Source organism: Monodelphis domestica, chromosome 7 (assembly GCF_027887165.1).
Source record: "Monodelphis domestica isolate mMonDom1 chromosome 7, mMonDom1.pri, whole genome shotgun sequence".
Classification (NCBI taxonomy): domain Eukaryota; kingdom Metazoa; phylum Chordata; class Mammalia; order Didelphimorphia; family Didelphidae; genus Monodelphis; species Monodelphis domestica.
This window is the reverse complement of record NC_077233.1, coordinates 147,001,446-147,020,313: the sequence shown is the minus strand read 5'-3', so window position 1 is coordinate 147,020,313 and position 18,868 is coordinate 147,001,446. Positions and strand designations below refer to the sequence as shown.

Genomic DNA, 18,868 nt, shown 5'->3' with positions numbered 1-18,868 from the left:
TACAGTGGGTGAAAAGGAGAAATGTGAGATAAAGTTTGAAAGGCAAGTTGGAAGCAAGTTGTAAAGGCCTTTAAATGGCAGGCTAAAGCATTCCTATTTTATTCTAGAGTCAGTAGAGCGATCCTGAAGGTTTGTTTGGTTTCTTTTGAAGGGAAGTGACGTGGTCAGACCTGTGTCCTTAGAAGGGTTATATTGTCAGCTGTATGGAGGATGCATTGAAGAGGGGAGAGACTGGATTCAGGGAGAGCAATTAGGAGGCTGTTCCAATAGCCCAATCAAGAGGTGACAATGGTCTAAACTAGGATGCCCTGTAGGGCATGATGGAATGGTGCCCTGTAGAAAGGGAAGAAAACGCACTGATCATTTGAAGTTAAGAAACAAGTTTGAAACTTCCCAATTGAGAGGAAAGTTGGATACTTTGTAAAGGAAGCATCAGACTTTTTCAGGGGATGGTGATGTAGATTCTCAGATATTATCAAATAGGAAATGATTTAAGAAGGGCTAGAAGAAAAATAAAGACGGCAGAGCGGTTTAAATCTCAATTTACTTCTGTCTTATTTATCAAGAAGCACCATCTTTGAACTGGAAAGGACAGAACAAATATGGCTAATAGGTTATCAATACCCAAGATAGATAAGGAAACAGTAAAAGAGCACCTAACAGTGCTTCTTGATAAAGTCACCAAGCAGATGAACTACAACCTTAGAGAACTGAAAGAACTAAGTGAGATGGCTGAGTCACTGTTAGCAATCCCAGAAAAATGGTGGAAAATGGAAGACTGATCACAGAACTGAAGAAGGCCAAATGTTACTTTTTTCAAAATAGAGAAGAGGTTCCAGAAAATTTCAGATGACTGAGATTTATTTTTATTCCTGGCAAAATCCTAGAAAGTATTGTTAATCAGGATCTAGGAGAGGAAGTGGTGATGACAAAGACAGACCAAGTCATATCAGAATAAACATGCAAGATAGGAGAGTGCTGCAGATGTGGTTTACCCAGATTTTATTGAAGCTTTTGACAAAGTCTCTCCTGCTCTTTCCTATAGGAAAATGGGGAAATAATGGACTAGATCAGTGATGGTGAACCTTTTAGAAACCTGTGTTATTCCCCCTCCATATCGTGTAGTGTCCCACCCCCCTGCATGGGAGTGGGGGGCTTCCCACCCACTTGAGCTTGGGGAAGCTGACTCCTGAGACCATAGGGGCCTGTCCCTACACTCAGCTGCTCTGGGGGCTGGCCAACTGAAGAGGCTATTGCCAGGCTTCCATGGGCTAGGAAGGTGGGGCCAGACTAGAGGGTAGTCAGCTCAGAGACCCAGTGCCCACCATTTTGTATTTGGGGGCAGGGCCGGCTCCCAGCCAGCTGGTGTCCAGGGAAGCTGCCTTTTGTGGCCACAGGACCTGCCCCTGCATCCGAATCCACTTGCCTGTTGGGCTGCAACCCATGTGGGGGTAGGAGCAGGAGGTAGAGAGAGCACAGTTAGCCTTTTGGGGGCAGGGTCACCCTCTAGACTGGCAGCTGGCAGGGAAGGAAAGAAAAAAGTGGAGATCTTTTAAGGGATGTGGCCAGGCTGGTGGCAGGAGAGGAGACTACTCCCTACACACACACACACACACACACACACACACACACACACACACACACACACAGAGCCCCTTGTCCCAGACAAGGGTGGGAGAAAGGGAAGGGCATGGCTTAAATGCTCTGCTCATGGGAGGGAGTAAGTGAAGAGGGATAGGGAGGCATGGTGGAGAGGGGGAAAGGAGCAACTATGCAGGGGACGGCCTGGCATGCTCACAGAGAGGTCTCTGCATGTTGTCTTTGGCACACATGTCATAGGTTTGCCATCATGGGACTAGATGATAGTGCAGTTAGGTAGATTCAGAACTGGTTAAATGGCTAAACCCAAATAGAAGTCATGAAGTGTGATGACAATTTGGGAGGTCTTTAGTGGGGTTCCCCAAGGATGCTTGAACCCTGCTATTTGATATTCTAACTGATGATTTGAAAAAAGGCATAAGTAACAAGCTTATGAGATTTGAAGACAACACAAATCTGATAGATAATGGCTAACACGTTGGACAGAATCAGGATACAAAATGATCTTACTAGGCCAGACTTTGGAGCTGAATTTAACATAATGAGATTTAGCATATATAAATATTATATCTTATATTTGAATTAAAAAATGTTACAAATAAAAAATATAGTCAGTTGTAGGCTGTTATTTCCAGGAAGGCAAATGTGATCTTGTTGTTCAGTCTGACTCTTCATGACTCCATGGACAATAGCATGCCAATACGGCCCACAAGGTTTTCAGAGCAAAGAGTTAAGTGACTTGCCTAGGGTCATATAACTAGTAAGAGCCTGAAGCCAGATTGAGCTCAGGTGTGCTCTATCCACTGAGTTATTAACAACGCTGATATGATCTTAGATTGTATTAAAAGAGGCATAGTGTTCTGAATAAAGAAGTGATAGTCCTAATTTACTCTGCCCTGGTCAAACCATGTTTGAAATACTGTGTTCAGTTTTGGATGCCATACTTTAGGAAAGATTTTACCAAGCTGGGGAATATCTAGAAGAGGCTAACTAGTGGGTGAACTCAATTACTTACATAGAAGTCACTGAATCCATAAGAATGACTCAAAACAAGCTGAAAATATAGAGAAAACAAAAGAATTCAGGACAGAAAATGGTTGATGAACCAGCAAAGAAGGGTGAAAATAATAGACAGAAAGGTAGGAGAAAATCAATCATAAAGAAATGTTATAGAAGCCAAGAGAGGATCCTGCATTCGAATGTGACCTCAGACAATTCCTAGTTGTGTGACCCTGGGCAAATCACTTAACCTCTATTGACTAGCCCTTACCTCTCTCTTCTGCTTTGTATCCATTCTAAGACAGAAAGTAAGGGAAGAAAAAGGAAGACAAGGAGAAGGAGAACAAAGAGAAGACAAGGAGAAGGAGAACAGGAAGAAGAGGAGGAGGAGGAAGAGGAAAGAAAGGAAGAAAGTAAAAGAAAGGAAGGAAGGAAGAAAGAGAGAAAGAAAGAGAAGAAAGGAAGGAAGGAACAAGAGGAAGCTGCTAAGGGAAGAGAGAGTATCCAGGAGAGGGAGTGTTGAACAGAACCAAAAGTTGTACAGGAGTCAAGGAGGATGAGAATTTAACAAGACTGAACTGGGCAGTTGAGAGACCACTGATCTCCCACTACTAATTGTGGCGAGAGTACTTTCAATGGAGCACTAGGATCAGAAGCCTGAATGTAAAACTGAGAAGTGAATGGGTGGTGGATGCAGCAAGAGCAGGCAACTCTTTTCAAGAATGGCTTGCCTAAAAAATAAAGAAATAAAAAAAATATAAAAAGTAAAAAAAAAAGAATGTCTTACCACTGGAAACCAATTTCAGCATTAAATACCATGGGAACAAGAATGATGAGGAACAATGATGCAGAGAGGAATTGCCAGGAAGGGAGTGGCAGTAAGATAAGGAGGAAAGGATTTCCAGGGTGTATCAAAGTGGACTTAACAGCTTATAGGTGAACCAGTCAACCATAGGATCAAACTGTGAAGAGAGGAAAGTGAGGCCAGAAGCAGAGATGAGAATAGGGGTGAGAACAGCCTGTGAGAACAAGGAGGGACAGGAGAATGGATGCAGAAAGGCCAAAGAATAGGTTTAGGAGGAATGAGGCAGGTAGAGAGAAGGAGTTTATGATTAAAAATTTTAGAATTTGAAGTGTGGAAGTAGTACAATTTTGGTTATGATGAGATCTAAGCAATATTTAACCCTTTGATGTCCAATGTGAAGTGGAGGTATAGAAAGAACTCTTTCTGACCAAAACTATGTGTCCTTTCATTTTCTCTCTTTTATTTCACTTCTCCTAAATTTATTTTTTGTCTTTAACTCTTGGTTAACTTCACCACCCATGTTCTCTAAACCTACATATATGTTGTTGAATGATGCTAAAGGAAGTCTTAGAACAATTAGAAACCTTTTCAGGAAAGACCTACATGAACTGATGCAGAGTGAAATAAGTATAACCTGGAGAACACTGTACACAATAACAGCAATATTGTGGGATGAACAAACAACTGTGAAAGGCTTAGTTACTACTCTCAGCAATACAATGATCAAGGACAATTCTGAAGGACGTATGACAAAGAATGCTATCCACCTCCAGAGAAAGAACTGTCAAGTTTGGAGGGCATAACAGAACATATTTTTATTTGGGGGGTTTGGTTTTATATAAGTATTTCTTACAACAATGAAAGTTAAAAAATTAAAACGCGTTTTACTCTCAACCCTCCTACATTGCTATTCTCTATTTTCTCTCAATAGAGTACATCACCTTATACTTTACAGAGAAAATAGAGGTCACCAGTCATGAACCCTCTCCATTTCCCCCTTTTATACACCTCTGGACACCTCAACATCACACTGTTTCAATTTCTTCTAGGCTTATTCCCTTATTCTACTCTCTAATGAAAAAGTGACCCTTCTCAACAAACTAACTTCTTTCTATCTCTGTTTTTTATCCCATATGTGGTGGGAGCAATAGTCTAAGACCCTGCCCCGAAAAGTATAGACTAGTTTTTCCTTAAAAGGTATTGAAATTGTTCTTGAGATTGAATTGCCCCATGAGACTAAAGCTGGAACCACTGAAGTAGACTCCTGGTGTCCTAAGTAGAAAAGTCAGAATAGGATCTGGGAACAGGTAAGACTGTGAGAACAAGAAGGGACAGATGAATGGATGAAAAATCTGGACTCAGTGGTTCCTCCCTCAGGCTTTTGAAAGTGAACCAGCAAGATCAAGGGAATATATGCCTTCTCTATATAGCAGCTAGATAGTGCAATGGATAAACTGCTGGACCTGGAGTCAGAAAACTTGAGTTCAAATCCAGTCTCAGATACTAGCTGTGTAACCCCAGGCAAGTCATTTATTCATTTATTTTTAAGTATTTTTCCATGATTCCATGATTCATGTTCTCTCCCCCCGCCCCATCCTGGAGCTGACAAGCAATTCTATTGGGTTATACATGTATTATCACTCAATATCTATTTCCAAATTATTCATTTTTGTAATAGTCTTTTAAAACCCAAACCCCAAATCCTATACTCATATAAAGAAGTGATAAATCATATGTTTTTCTTCATCTGAATATAGGCTTTCTAGTGGTGACCAGATTGGAAGAACACTGAATAACCCATGAAGGCGCTGAGTGGCAGCATTCCAGAAACAACTGAATAGAGGAGGCTAATAAATTGGTCTGAGATAAAAGACTGAATTTCATTCTTTACCTTTAAGAACAAAAGGCTTTGGGGAGGGGGTAGAGTCATCTTCAATATGTGGTCTTTGGGTATCCCTGGGGAAAATCTGGAACAGAAGTCCAGGTGCAGAGCTTTAAGACTTTAGATTTTGCTCACGAGCTGCTCTGCTGCCTCGAAGTCTAACCCTGTACTTAGTCATTTTGGTTCTTTAATAAATGAATTCTGATCTTCAGATGAGTTAGTCATTAGTTTAGGGCCATTCAAATTGAGAGATTAGAATCTAAATGGGATAAGGGTGAAGCAATGAGAGATTTATGAGTTTTTGTTTGAGTTATTGTATCCCTAGATAAAGAACCTGGAAAAGCACTAGGAAGACTGGCATTTCCTGTGCACTCAGAGCAAGGTTGTAGAGGGTAAGCTCTGAGAGCTTCCTGGTGACTTCATCATATAGCACAATGATGGCAAACCTTTTAGAGATGGAGTGCTAGACCCTGCCCTCACCCCAATCTCAGACTTAGTGCCATGCCCCTCCCCTCTATGAGTGCCAGGTGCACTCTGCCCCTCCACCTCATTAGCCCACACAGGGGAGGAAAGAAGCACTCCCATTGGGCTGCTGGGTAGAGGGATGGGTAAAGTGAAAAATGTCCTCAGCAATTGTAGAGGGGGAGGAGAGTAGCCTAAATGCTCTGCTCCCCTCCAGCTCTGCCATGTGTAAGCCTCCCACCTCACCCTTTGTGCACTCCCATTAGGCAGCTGGGCAGGGGAACAGAGAATGGGAAAACATGTCATCAGGCATAGTGGAGAGGGGGAGGGGAGCAGTTCTTCCCCAGTCCCTCTGCCTTTCTAGTAATGAACACTGGAAGGGGAGTGAGGGTGGAGTGGCCATGTACCCCCAGAGAGTACTCTGTGTGCCATCTTTGTCACCTGTGCCGTAGGTTTGCCATCACTGATATAGAGCAACCCATCAGTATGGTTATGTCCTTCCCACATGCCAAGGATGTACTGAGGCAGCTCTGCCCTTAGAGAGCCACCTGCTGGCCTTTAGAGCAGAACACTCTGAGTAGCCCCCTACCACCATGCCCCTAGGACAGAGTGATGTGAATCTTTTAGAGACAGAGTGCCCAAACTGCACCCTCATGTGGCATGTGAGCCACCCCCTTACCCCAGACAGAGGAAGGAGGAAGTACTCCCATTGGGCTGCTGGCCAGGGGGAGGGGGATGTGAGAAATATCCTCAGCCTGGGTGGAGAAGGGGAGGGGAGCAGTTCCTCCAGCACACGTGTCATAGGTTCACCCAGATGGGTCCAAAGGCAGTGATGGCAAACCTTTTAGAGATGTGATCTTCCCTTCCTCTTCCTCAAATATTCAAATATATGTAACCAAAGTTTTGTTGTACCCACAGAGGTTATGACCAATCAGGGAGACTCCCCAGAACTCCTTCCTAGCCATCATTCTGATGACCTTATTTATGAGGCAATGGCAAAAGGTGGATTACTCAGACACTTCTCTGTTTGCATGATACCCTTATTCCCGCAGTATAATGTCATCAAGAGCATTTCATCTTAATATCCCCACTGCTTTGCACATTGGAAGCACTTAATGTTTATTGGATTGGACTGGATTATATTTTGGAAGGGTAAGGCTGATATGGAAAGGAGGAGAGGACAAAAGCAGGTAGCAGAAGGAGAGGCTTTTTACCTCATCAGAGCAAGTTAAGGAGAGAGATGAAGGCACAAATTGAAGGCAGGATGTTTATCCGTCATAGTATAAAAGAAGAATGAGTTATCAGGCCCCCCTCTTGCAGGGTCCTATGATGATCCAGTGACACAGTCCTTCTTTCTACTTCCTTTCCCAACTCCATGTCCTTTCTCTTTTTATTTTTTAAATTAAAACCCTTACCTTCTGCCTCAGAATCAATACTAAGTATTGGTTCCAAGGCAGAAGAGCAGTAAAGGCTAGGAAATTAGAGTTAAGTGACTTGCCCAGAGCCATACAGCTGGGAAATATCTGAGGTCACATTTGAACCCAGAGTTGGTTCTCTAACCAGTGAGCAACCTATCTGTTCCTCATGCCCCACCCCCTTTTAAATTCTTACCTTCTGTCTTATAATCAATACTAAGTATTAGTTCCAAGGCAAGAGTGGTAAGGGTTAGGCAATGGGGATTAAGTGACTTGCCCAGGGTCACATAGCTAGGAAGTATCTGAGGTCACATTTGAACCCAGGACCTCCTGTCTCCAGGTCTGGCATGCTATCACTGAGCTACCTACTGCCCTTCCATGTTCTTTCAATAGCTGTCCCCTCCAATGCGCCTTAGTTTTTCCCAACACTGAATCTCACTTTCTGCAAGAGGCCTTTTTTAGTTCACCTGTCCAGTTCACCTGTCCCATCCCCATGCCTTTCCTCTGGGATTTCTTTCATCATCATCATCATCATCATCATCATCATCATCATCATCATCATCATCATCACCAATATTTATATAGTACTTTCTATGTGCCAGGCATATTTTAATAAATAAATATTTTACAATTATATTTCACTCGAGTCTCACAACCACCTTAAGAGGTAGGTACTATTATCATCCTCATTTCACAGATGAGGAAACTGAGGCAAAGTTAAGTGACTTGCCCAGGGTCACACAGCTAGTAAGTGTCTGAGACGTGGAACTGGATCTCCTTGACTGCAGGCCCAGTGCTCTAATCACCCGGCTGACTCCATATACCTAACGGATACTTACATAGTTATTTGCATGCTGTTTCCCCTTTGGAATGTGACTTCCTTGGGGGAAAGAACCTTGTTTTTACTTTCTTTGTTGTCCAACCTTCCATCCCTTGCTTAGCATAGTGCCTGGCACATAATAATGATTTAATAAATGCTCGTTGATTGAACACTGAAATTGGCAGTGGAATCAGCTTCTATGATCTGTCATTCCAGTGACTGGGGAACTGGAGGTTGTAGGCCAAACGTGAAGGGGATAGAGCAGCCTGTCCAAGCATCTGACGTAGTCAGTTCATGGTGATTACATCCCCAGGGCCAGACTGGACTCGGACTCATCGCCAGCCCTGAGGCCTCAACGCAAGCCAGCAGGGAATGAGGTACACCCAGATGATAGTCAGCATTTTGAACAGGGACTTGGGCTCTCAATCTCTGAGCTCCCTGAAGCATCAGCCCTCCAGAACCTTTGGTTCCTCATTACTGACGGATATTAGACTTTCTTGGGACTCTCTGTTCAAATTTTCTTAGAGCTCTTTGCCTACATAGTACCTTTGTCTCCATCACTCTATCTTGCATTATGCTAATCTGTGTACCCCTTCTTGTTCACCCTGGTAGAACGCAGCACTCCTGGAAGACAGGGCCTCCAATTTGGGTTTCTTGCTTTTACATTCTTTTTATTCCTCATGACAACCCTGCGAGCTTGGTATTGCATGTGTAGTAGTATCTGTTTTACAGTTGAAGAAACAGAGGCTAAGAGAGTTTAAGTGATTTGTCTAAGGATATTCAACTAAGTGTTACTTTTCTCTCTCTCTTTTTTTTTAATCCTTATAACCTTAGCATTTAATGTCAGTGCCTGGCAGATAGTACATCATGTAAATATTTATTGAACTGAATCTCTACCCTCTGTTATAACTCTTGGGACAGATTTTTTTTTCTTTATTGCCCAAACAATTCCAATGCATGTTCTCATCTCTTATTCTGAACAATAAACGCCAGTCCCTTCCCACCCCAACTGACTCTCATACCCCAGTCTCCACTATTATAGCACCAGACTCCAATGTCCTTTGACAGAAGGACTTTTTTTTATAGCAAACAAAACCCTAAACTATTCTCTATATTGATATTAAAGTGAAGACCTCCTATCCTAGGGCCCAGGGTAACAGAAAGATGCTTGCAGGGTTGGATCAGGAGACCTGTGTTCTAGTGCCAAGTTCTATCAGACTTTTTGTGAGACTTGGAAAAAGTCATTTCCCTGCTCTGGACCTCAGTCTGAAAAATGAAGGCATTAGATTGTAGCATCTTTATGACCTCTTCCACCTTTATGGCACCCTAACATTCTGGCCTATTAGCCATCTAGCTACTCCTGTGGTCAAGTCAAACCAGTGATGCCTCCTTTTCCCCTCTTCCAGATCTTCCCCCAATCTTTCTTTTTATCTCTCTCTCTCTCCCTCCTTACCTTCCCTCTTCCAACTCTGTTCTCTCACCTTCTCAATCCTCTCTCTTGCTCTCTTCCTGTCTCTGTTTCATCTATCTGTATCTCCTCTCATCCCCAACCTCTAGATCACTTTCCTAGACCATGGTATCTAATCCATACCTGTGCAAGAATCACTTCTACAATACGAAGTGCCAAGGGATCATCCAGTCTTTTTGTTTGCAAATTTCCAATGAAATAAGCATCATTCCCTCCCAAGGTAGCTCAGTTCACTTTTTGATTGCTCTAATGGCAAACCTAAATCTGCCCCTGCAGTTTCCACCCTATTACTCCTGGTTCTGCCTTTTGGGGCTAGATGGAACAAATCGAGTCCCTCTTCCGAGCGACAATTCTCAGAATTCTGAAAATATTTGTAGATAGTGTAAATCTTTAAAATAGTCACCCTAAATCCCTTTCATATAGATACAACAAGCTTTCTCCAGGCTAAACATCCCCATACCTTCAACTAGAGTTTCCAAAGAATAGTCCAAAGACCTCTGAAGGTCTCGAAGATTCTTTCAGGGGATCCATGAGGTCCAAGCTATTTTCATAATACCAAACTCATTATTTGCCTATTAAAATACTTGTCCTTTTCCAACTACAAATCTGTGCAATAATGGATTTTTCATGCATTTCAACCAAAATAACAGATCTCAACAGATTGAAGGTAGAAGCAGATCTGAGAATCCAACTGTCTTCTATTAAACCATTGATTAAAGAGATTTGCAAAAATCTGTAAAGCAATGCCACACCTCTCATTACATCTTTTATTTTCAGAAATAGTTATTTTTCATGTAAATGGTTTTATTATGACTATTAAATGAAAAAATACTTCAAAATGTTTTCACTTTTAATTTCTAAGATGGTAAATGACAAAATCCACATAACCAAAAGCTCTTTGAGGTCATCAATAATTTTTTTTTCCCTTAAAACCCTTATCTTCTTTCTTAGTATCAGTTCTAAGACAGAAGAGTGGTAAGCGCTAAACAATCAGGGTTAAATAACTTGCCTAGTCATATAGCTAGGGAGTATTTGAGGCCAGATTTTGACCCAGGTCCTCCTGACCCCAGACCCATCAATAATTTTTAAGAGTAGAAAGAGGTGGGGGGCAGCTGGGTAGCTCAGTGGATTTAGAGCCAGGCCTAGAGATGGGAGGTCTTAGGTTCAAATCTGGCCTCAAACACTTCCCAGCTGTGTGACCCTGGGCAAGTCACTTGACCCCCATTGCCTAGCCCTTACTACTCTTCTGCCTTGGAGCCAATACACAGTATTGACTCCAAGACGGAAGGTAAAAAAAAGAGTGGAAAGAGGTCCTAAAAACAACTTTGTGGGGGCAGCTGGGTAGTTCAGTGGATTGAGAGCCAGGCCTAGAGATGGGGGGTCCTAGGTTCAAATCTGGCCCCAGACACTTCCCAGCTGTGTGACCCTGGGCAAGTCACCTAACCCCCATTGCCTAGCCCTTACCACTCTTCTGCCTTGGAACTAATATTCCAAGATGGAAGGTAAGGGTTTTATTTAAAAAAAAAATAAAAAAGAACAACTTTGAGAACCTCTGCCTTAGACTGATCCTCACATGGCATGGACTTTAGGTCCTTCATTATCACAGTTTCATACCTCTGGACAGTTTCCATCTTTTAAATATGCTTCCTAAGAAGTAGTTTCTGGGACATAATACTCCAATTGTGATCTAAGTAGTTCAGTAGATTAGAGCACTAAGACTAGAATCAAGAAGACCCAAGTTTAAATCTAGCCTCAGCCATAACTCTGTAGCTGTGATCATTGACAAGTCACTTAACCTCTGCTTACCTCAGTTTCCTCAACTGTAAAATGGAGATAATAATAGTACCTACCTTCCAGAATTGGTGTGAGGATCAAATGAGATATTTGTAATATTACACATCATAGGTGCTACGTAAATGCTCTTTTTCTTATTATATTCCTAGACATGATACATTTATTGTGCAGTTTAAGACTGAATCGCCTTTTTGGGGTGCTTTTTTATATTTTTCATTCAAAGACCTGGTGGTGGTCCTTTGTTTTTTCAAAGAGGACCAATGACATCACAGGATAATGTTTTGATTTGTTTGTGATTTGGATTTACGTGAGGCAGCATTGTCCAAAGTCATGAGCCTTCCTCACTCTGCCAGAGTCATTGAAGTCTAATGGCAAGAAAAGTCAGGATGACTGGTGATAGCCTGGGAAGAAATGAATGACTGTGGTATCTTCCATATCCAAGCTCTAAAGTACTCCAACGTCACCTATTTTAGGCACCTCTTGGCCATTAGAACAAACTGTTCTCCTTCACCTATTCCACCAGAGAAAGTTTTCACATGCTTAGAGTAAACAAACTTCTGACTCATTGATGGGTTTGAGGACTGTCAGTTACCCTCAACTTGGTTTAGCCTATCTAAACAGGCTTACAAGTGAAGATCCCCCCATATTCACTGCTTCTATCTATATTAAAAGATTAAATGCCATTTTATTGAATCTTGCCCAATGGCCTGATCTGCTGAAATATTTTTAGAGCCTAACAATGTTATCCATTTTGTTAGTTGTTTCTTCTAGCTTTGTGATGTCTATAAATGTTATATACATTCCATTTTGGTAAATTCGTAAAAAATGCCATCCTAGAGAGGTAGCATATCAAACTGGCTAGAGTCCTAGACTTGGAATCAAGAAGACCCACGCTCTTGGTTCTAGATACCATTTTTGAGACTATTTAGAAGATTGTGAGTAAGTCATTTGACCTCTGTAGTGACACATACCCTATAAGATCACCACACAGAGTTGTTGATAGGTTCTGAGAGAAAAGATGTAAGTTGTTTAAAAATATTAAAAGTATATTTAAGTGTAAATTATTATTATATTTTTATTTAAGTCATTGACTCACTAGAGACTTCCTAACTTTGAGCAATGAATGACTGTCTAAAGGTCTAGCCATTCAGTTACTTGTGAATCCAACTAACTTTATTGTCATCTTGCTCCACCCTTTCCATCTATAAAATGCTTTGAAAATTTGGAGGTTTACACAAAAGTTAGGGGTTCTGCAGCAGTTAGGTGGTATAATGGATAGAATTCTAGACTTCAAAGGGCTGCTGGGTAGCTCAGTGGATTGAGAGTCAGACCCAGAGACAGGAGGTCCTGGGTTAAAATATGACCTCAGACACTTCCTAGCTGTGTGACCTTGGGCAAGTCACTTAACCCCCATTGCCTAGCCCTTACCACTCTTCTGCCTTAGAACAAATACCCAGTATTAATTCTAAGATGGAAGGTAAGGTTAAAAAGGTTTAAAAAAAATTCTAGACTTCTAGTCAGGAAAACCCAAGTTCAAATCCTGCCTCAGACACACTAGCTATACCTACTCTAGGTAACCTATTTCACCTCTCTTTTCATCTGTAAAATGAGGATAATAATAGTACTACCTCATAGGGCTTCAGTGAGAATCTAATGAGTACATATATAAATATTATTAGAAAGGAGATAAAGGAGGGAAAATGTAAGAAATGAGAAAGAAGGAGAAGAGAGTATAGAGAAAAGGGAGGGGGGGAAGAGTCAAAGAAGAATAGTAATGATAGTGTCAGCTGTAGGAAAGTTTCTAACACCAAATCTTGTTAAGATTCCCAGCCTGTCAGGAAGGAGTTCAATCCGTGAAGGTCATGGAGTCCCTTCCCTTTCTGTCTTATTGAAACCCTGCCTTGCCTCCTATATTCCTTTCCTTTCATTCTTATGCATCATTTCTAACAATATCCTTTGTTTGCATGATTTCTGCATGCCCCAGCCCCATACTTCATATACTCTTAAACTCCTTTCCCCTCTTTTAATAATAATTCCAGACCTATGTCCAACAATTCTTCCATGTCTGTCCCTCTTGGAATATTCCCTTCCCCTCTTGTGCATAACTTCTTCAACACATCTCCTCTCTTTCCCAAGGAAGTGGACTACTCCAGGGTCAGTACAAAAATATGTCCCTTTATTCAAAATCTATAGGTCAGGTCCTTGTCCACTTGTTCTTGACCTGTGACTTCTTCATCAGGTTTATGGAGATTCCTGAAGGGGGAACCATTTTCCAGGAATCTCAGACCTACCCCCAAGTTTAGTACATATCCTGGATCTTGTCACATTAAGGGATTGCCCCTTACTTCTGGACCTATCATCTGTCAGCTGCTGTTATATAGTCCTACAGGAGCTGAGTAGAGGGTCCACAGTTCTGTATTTCTCATTACTGTCAGACTTTAATCATCCTGAGCTCCACCAACAAGGCCAATGGTTTGACCACTTCCTATTTGATCTCCCTGCCCCCCCATTTCCCACTCACAAGTGGGGCTGCAGATGTCCAAGGTTACTATCTCCTTGTTGAGATGTCTCCATTTTAGGCAGTCAGTGGAAGGAATAGGAGATAGGGCCAGTGAGAAAACCTGGGTTGGTCTGAAATGAGCAGATTTCAGAGTATGTGTGGCATTTTGCCCACAGAAGCTAAGGTTCTGGGGGCAAGAATGGGGTTGCCAGTCTGGGTCAGAGCGCAGAGATGAGGGATCGTAGGGAGCTCTGACTGGAGGCACTGAGGGGCCGGTAGCCCAGAGCTGGACCCTCAGGTGTAGGGTCTCCAGTGGTACAGGGGACAGCTACCCCACGGGGACGGCGATACCAGACGACCCAGCTTCTCCCAGCTCCCCTGACAGGCCCCAGCACCAGTAGTCGCCCCATCAGCCCCTTCCCTGGTGCCAGCATACAGCTCCTGAGAGGGAGGGATGAGATCAACAGGGTCCTGCCTCCTCTCCCAATCTCCAGATCTCCATCCTATCCCCTCCCAAAGCCCCGGTGATCTGCATTATTCCCCTCCCACAAAGCCCCTATTCTCCTGGACCCAGCCCCCACGGACCCTGCAGCCTAGCCCCCAGCCCTCCTCAGGGTTTCCCCTAGACTCTGATCCAGACCCTCCCCTCCCCCTGGGGCTGGCCTGGGTCTCTCCTGAGTCTCAGAGGGTCCAGTCACACACCGTTTCCGCAGCAGACGATAGAAGGAGAAGAGGACCAGAAGCAAAACAGACACCACCGTCACCCCGTAGAAGACCCCAGCTGTAGGAGGATGGAAGAATCACAGTGAGAATGAAGGACGGTTTATAGAGACACCACAGAGCAACGACCAACCCAAGGGCAGCTCTGACCCTCTGGAAGCTTAATCAGATTCCCTCAGGGCACACAGACTTCTCATCCCCCAGGCCTCTTACCCCGTATTCCAGGGTCCGGATCCCCAGGCCCAGTGCTGCAGTTAGCTCCATCCATGGGGACTGGCAAGGTCTGGGCCAAGCTTTGAGGGGATCCCATGTCCTCAAGAGGATCCCAAAGCCCTGAGGAAAGAAGATCCAGACTTGGAATGGAATTCTGGGCAAGACCGAGGTGAGTGATCTGGTCTGTGGAAGCTGAGGGCTAGAATGTACTGGAAGGTGGCACATAGGCTGGGATGAAGGTTGTGTCTCCTCACCTCGGTAGGTGAGGGCGAAGCCCTGGGCATGGCCTCGGGGGTCGCTGTGGAAGGTAACCAGGAGGGCAGCTGTAGGAAGGCGCAGGGGCCCAGGGGGAGGTGGCCTTGTCCCATCAAAGTCCCTCAGTAGCTGGCCCGAACTAGCATCCCGAAACTCCAGCCGATCTCTGGAGTCAGCCAGCTCAAAGAGGCGGAAGGTGAGCTCCAGAGCAGATCCTGGTGGACCCAGAATCCAGCTGCAGTTGCGGTCTGGACCGTACTCATCAGGAAAATCCGGGGAGTAGATGACACCCTGGGGGGCAGTCCAATTTCCCTGGCAGGAGCCCACGGACACTGCCGGCAGCGGAGGAACGAGGTCCGGTCATCACACAGTTTATGCCCATCCCCTGAGCCCCAGAGTAGTCCCGCCCAGGAGAAAAAATCCAGGTCACACTTGTCTAGGGAGATTCCCCAGGCGGCTCCCCCCAGGGTTATGTTATTCCTTTGACCCCCTTCTATCCCCTGCCCCTCCCCCATCCATCAAACCCCCAAACTCCTCCCTCTCCTTAAAAGTCCCGGCCCCTTGGCCCCTTAGCCCCCTACACCGGGCCTCTACCTTACAGCTCTTTAACCGAGCAGCTCGCTGGTCATTCTCACCTTCATAGATGCCCAGCCTCCCGTCTCCACCGCACAGTTGTCCTGGGTGGCCGAAGCAGATCTGGTCACAATCTGTGGCTGGGGCCGGGCGTCCCCGAGCCAGGTCCCCCTCCGAGCCACAGAAACAAGCGTAGCCGGCCTCCACCCCAGCCAGCTGCAGGAGAGAGGTCAGTCACCTCCGGGGCTCTCCCTAGGCCTCCTGGTCCTGTTTCAGGGCTGGGGCAGGAGGGTAGGGAGTAAAGGAGAGGAGGGAACCAGGCCAGGTCGGCGTTACCTGGTATCCCTTCATGCGACAGAAGCGCAGGCAGACCTGTACTGTGAGTTTGGTGGAGGTACCGCTGGGGCCACTCAAAGCTGGGGGAGCCCCGGAATCCACAAAGCAGCCCAAGTAGCCCGGCACTGGAGAAGGAAGGCAAAGGAGAATGGAAACGGGATCAAACCCCTACTCTGACTCCCCTGAGTTCCACTACCCCCTTCCTATTCTCCCAGCGTGGGGCCTGGGGACTCTGATCTCTGAGTCCCTGACCCCCGGGGTCCCAAGTGTTCAGACTGAGCCGTCACACTTTTAAGTCCCCCAAGCATCATATTGTTTCATCCCAACTCTGAACCTAGTATCCCATCGGCTCAGGACCTTTCCCTGCTCCTCCTTCAAGCTATCTTATTCCCTCTAAAGATCAGGTGCTGGCCTGTCTCCCCAGACCGGGGCTCACTGTGGCATGTGGGGATGTCGCAGTATCGCCAGTATATCCCCTCCTCTGTTTCCGCGACATAACACCAAGGCTGTACATCTCCATCTGGATTCCTAATGGGGATTGGGGTGTCTATCAGGCCTCAAGTCTTTCCCGCGTCTTCCCCATCTTGCCTCCCCGCCGCCCAAGCCCTGGTAAAGTTCTCCATCCCCAGAGTCTTCCACAGCAACCAAAAGTGCGCCCTGCTGCAATCCCGCTGCCGCCCCTGCCCCGCTCCAGCCCGAGTCCGCTCGCACCGGCAGAAGTTGTGTGCGCCGAGTCCCCAGCGGCCCTGGGGATCCTTGCTGCTGCTGTAGCTGTGCTGTTGTGTTTGGTCCCAGAAGAGGCAGGGCCGGCCACTGCCGCGGGGCCCCGTGCGGTTCTGGCGGCCTCGGTAGTCCGCCCCATTCACCTGGTAGCACTCGGACGGCGCTGATTGCGAGGTCGGAGTTAGGGGTGTCTTGGACCCCCGCTCTCTAGCAGAAAGCCTTACTCCATCTTCAACCCTCCTCCCAGGGGTCCAAACCACGCCCCTACCGCCAGGCCCGAGGGCAGGCAAGCTGACAAGTCAGACCGACAGACATAAACCGGAAAGAGGATCTGGGGGTGGGGACGGTCAGCTAACTGGAGCATAGTGGGTCAGGAGGTCCTAGGAAGGGAGGGCTGGGGAGATTGGACACCTGGACTCCAGGACGGAAGGAAGCTGCAGTTCTGGATGTCTGGAGGGAAGGGGGAAGGGGAACTGGAAAGGTCTGGGGGACTATCTTGGATGTTTCATCCTCCAGACTAGAGGAAGCAGGGGACTGAACCCCTAGATATTGGGAAGGGAGCGTACGGTAAGATTACAGAAGGGGAGCAGATCGGAACCCTAGAGATGGGAATCCCAGAAAGGGAAGAAAATACCGAGGTGCTCCAAGAAAGGAGAGAGGCAATGGGGCCAGACTCTGGCGCCAATGGTCCTAGCCAACTAGAGGTTGGGGAATGGACAGCTCAGTCCCAGGAAAGGACCCTGAGAAACTAAAGGCTTGGTTCCCAGAAGAGATATTGCTTATGTTGTTTCTGAACACTCACCTGGGTTGTGCAGGTTCCCCCCGAGGGGCAGGGGCAGGTTAGGGGGTAGCAACAGCAACAACAGCAGGAGGCTCCAGAGATCCAAAGGTCCCATGACCCCCTTTATGGGGAGACCCTCAACACCAGAGACATGGGGCCCTCTAACTTGTGATCTCTTCCCCAACTGCTTCCAGTCCTGGCTCGATTATCCTTCACCCACCTCCCCTCCCTTTCCCAAGGCCCGGCACCTGCTTTTCTCAATTCCCCCCAAAGCTCTCCTCACTCTCTCATCTCTTCCCCCTTCACCAAGCCTTTTAAACCCGAGTTTCTTTGGGATTGAGTGCTGCCCCCATCTCTGAGTCTTGCTAATTTTATCTACTGGTTTCTATCTGAAGCTCTTCTTTCTCACTACCTCAGACTCTTCCCGGTTATCTAAACCTACCTTTCCATAATCTGAGTCACAGAATCTGCCTTCCTCTATCTTTTGTGTCTCTTCTGAGTCCCTCTCTTAGCTTTCCTGGTCTGTCCTGGGTGCCTCCGCCTCAGTCTTTGCCTGGCTCCAGGGCCTCCCTCTCATTCTCTGTCTCTTAATTCCCTCCCTCTCCAGCTCCCCACCTGGGATCTCCCTCCCTCCCTGGGTGGGTCTCTCTCTCGCCCTGGGGGGGAGCCTGGGAAGCCCCGCCTGAGAGGGTGAAGGACAGGCCCAGACACCTCCCCCTCTTTTCCACTCCTTTGCCTTCTCTTTCCCTCCCCCTAGCTTAGAGTTGCAACCTACACACACACACATACACCCCCCCACCCCCGCTTGAACCTAGGTATCCCTTCTCAGTCTTAGCCTGCCGCTCTGAGATCCAAGAGTCCTGTCCCCTCCCTGCATTTCAGGGCCAGGGGGAGGGGGGATGGTACTGAGGCATCTGGAGCTGTCTGAGCAGGTTCAAGCCCAGGGGGGATTGGGGGGGATTGGGGAGAGGGAACAGACTCAGAGACTAGTGGAGACCCAGAGATATAAACACTAAGACATGCGAAGACATAGACACGGTATGGAGTGGGAACATTCACAGACATGCTGATGCTCCCACAGGCACCATCACTGACTTGGAAACTCACAGACAGAGGCTTGGGCTAGCTTAAAACAGGGTCACCCTTTCACTCTTAGGTTCATCCTCCCAGATGGGCTCCCGTGCTCCCAGACATGGACCCATTGCCTGAGAAATCAGCTCTCCAGATCTCAGATCTAAGGATGAGGATTTTAGGATCCCAAGATTTCTGGGAGAGCTTTTCCTCCCTGAGACTCAGTTCCCCCTGCCCTGTTCCCCCTGTACATGGACCTTAAGAAAGAAGCCTGCCCTGGTTCTGACAGAAGGAAACAGCTGTGTCCCAAAGTCTCAAACCCTGAACCTCTTCAGGCATCAAGGCATTATGACTCCACTTTCTTTGTGGGATCCAGGTCTCCTGACCTCTAGTCCTTGCATCTTGATACCTAGCCCTCATCTTTGCTGGGGATGTAGGCATCTGGCCCCCAG

At 46.1% G+C, this 18,868-nt stretch overlaps 1 protein-coding gene across 2 annotated transcripts; it reads right to left on the bottom strand.

Annotated features, from left to right (window-relative positions):
* Nucleotides 1-10,970: 10,970 nt before the first annotated feature.
* KREMEN2 (kringle containing transmembrane protein 2) lies at nt 10,971-17,987 on the bottom strand. 2 transcript variants are annotated; one of them, XM_001371351.4, is made up of 9 exons: nt 17,367-17,987; nt 16,553-16,727; nt 16,278-16,369; nt 15,842-15,966; nt 15,568-15,721; nt 14,932-15,264; nt 14,678-14,797; nt 14,447-14,525; nt 10,971-14,185 (listed from the first exon to the last, which is right to left on the bottom strand). In XM_001371351.4, exons 1-9 carry the CDS (start codon nt 17,458-17,460, stop codon nt 13,963-13,965), a joined length of 1,395 nt encoding a protein of 464 aa, XP_001371388.1. In that variant the 5' UTR covers nt 17,461-17,987; the 3' UTR covers nt 10,971-13,962. The 2 variants fall into 2 exon arrangements, with proteins under 2 accessions (XP_001371388.1, XP_016279613.1); XM_016424127.2 differs by lacking the exon at nt 16,278-16,369 and having other exon boundaries at nt 17,367-17,476.
* Nucleotides 17,988-18,868: the final 881 nt, after the last annotated feature.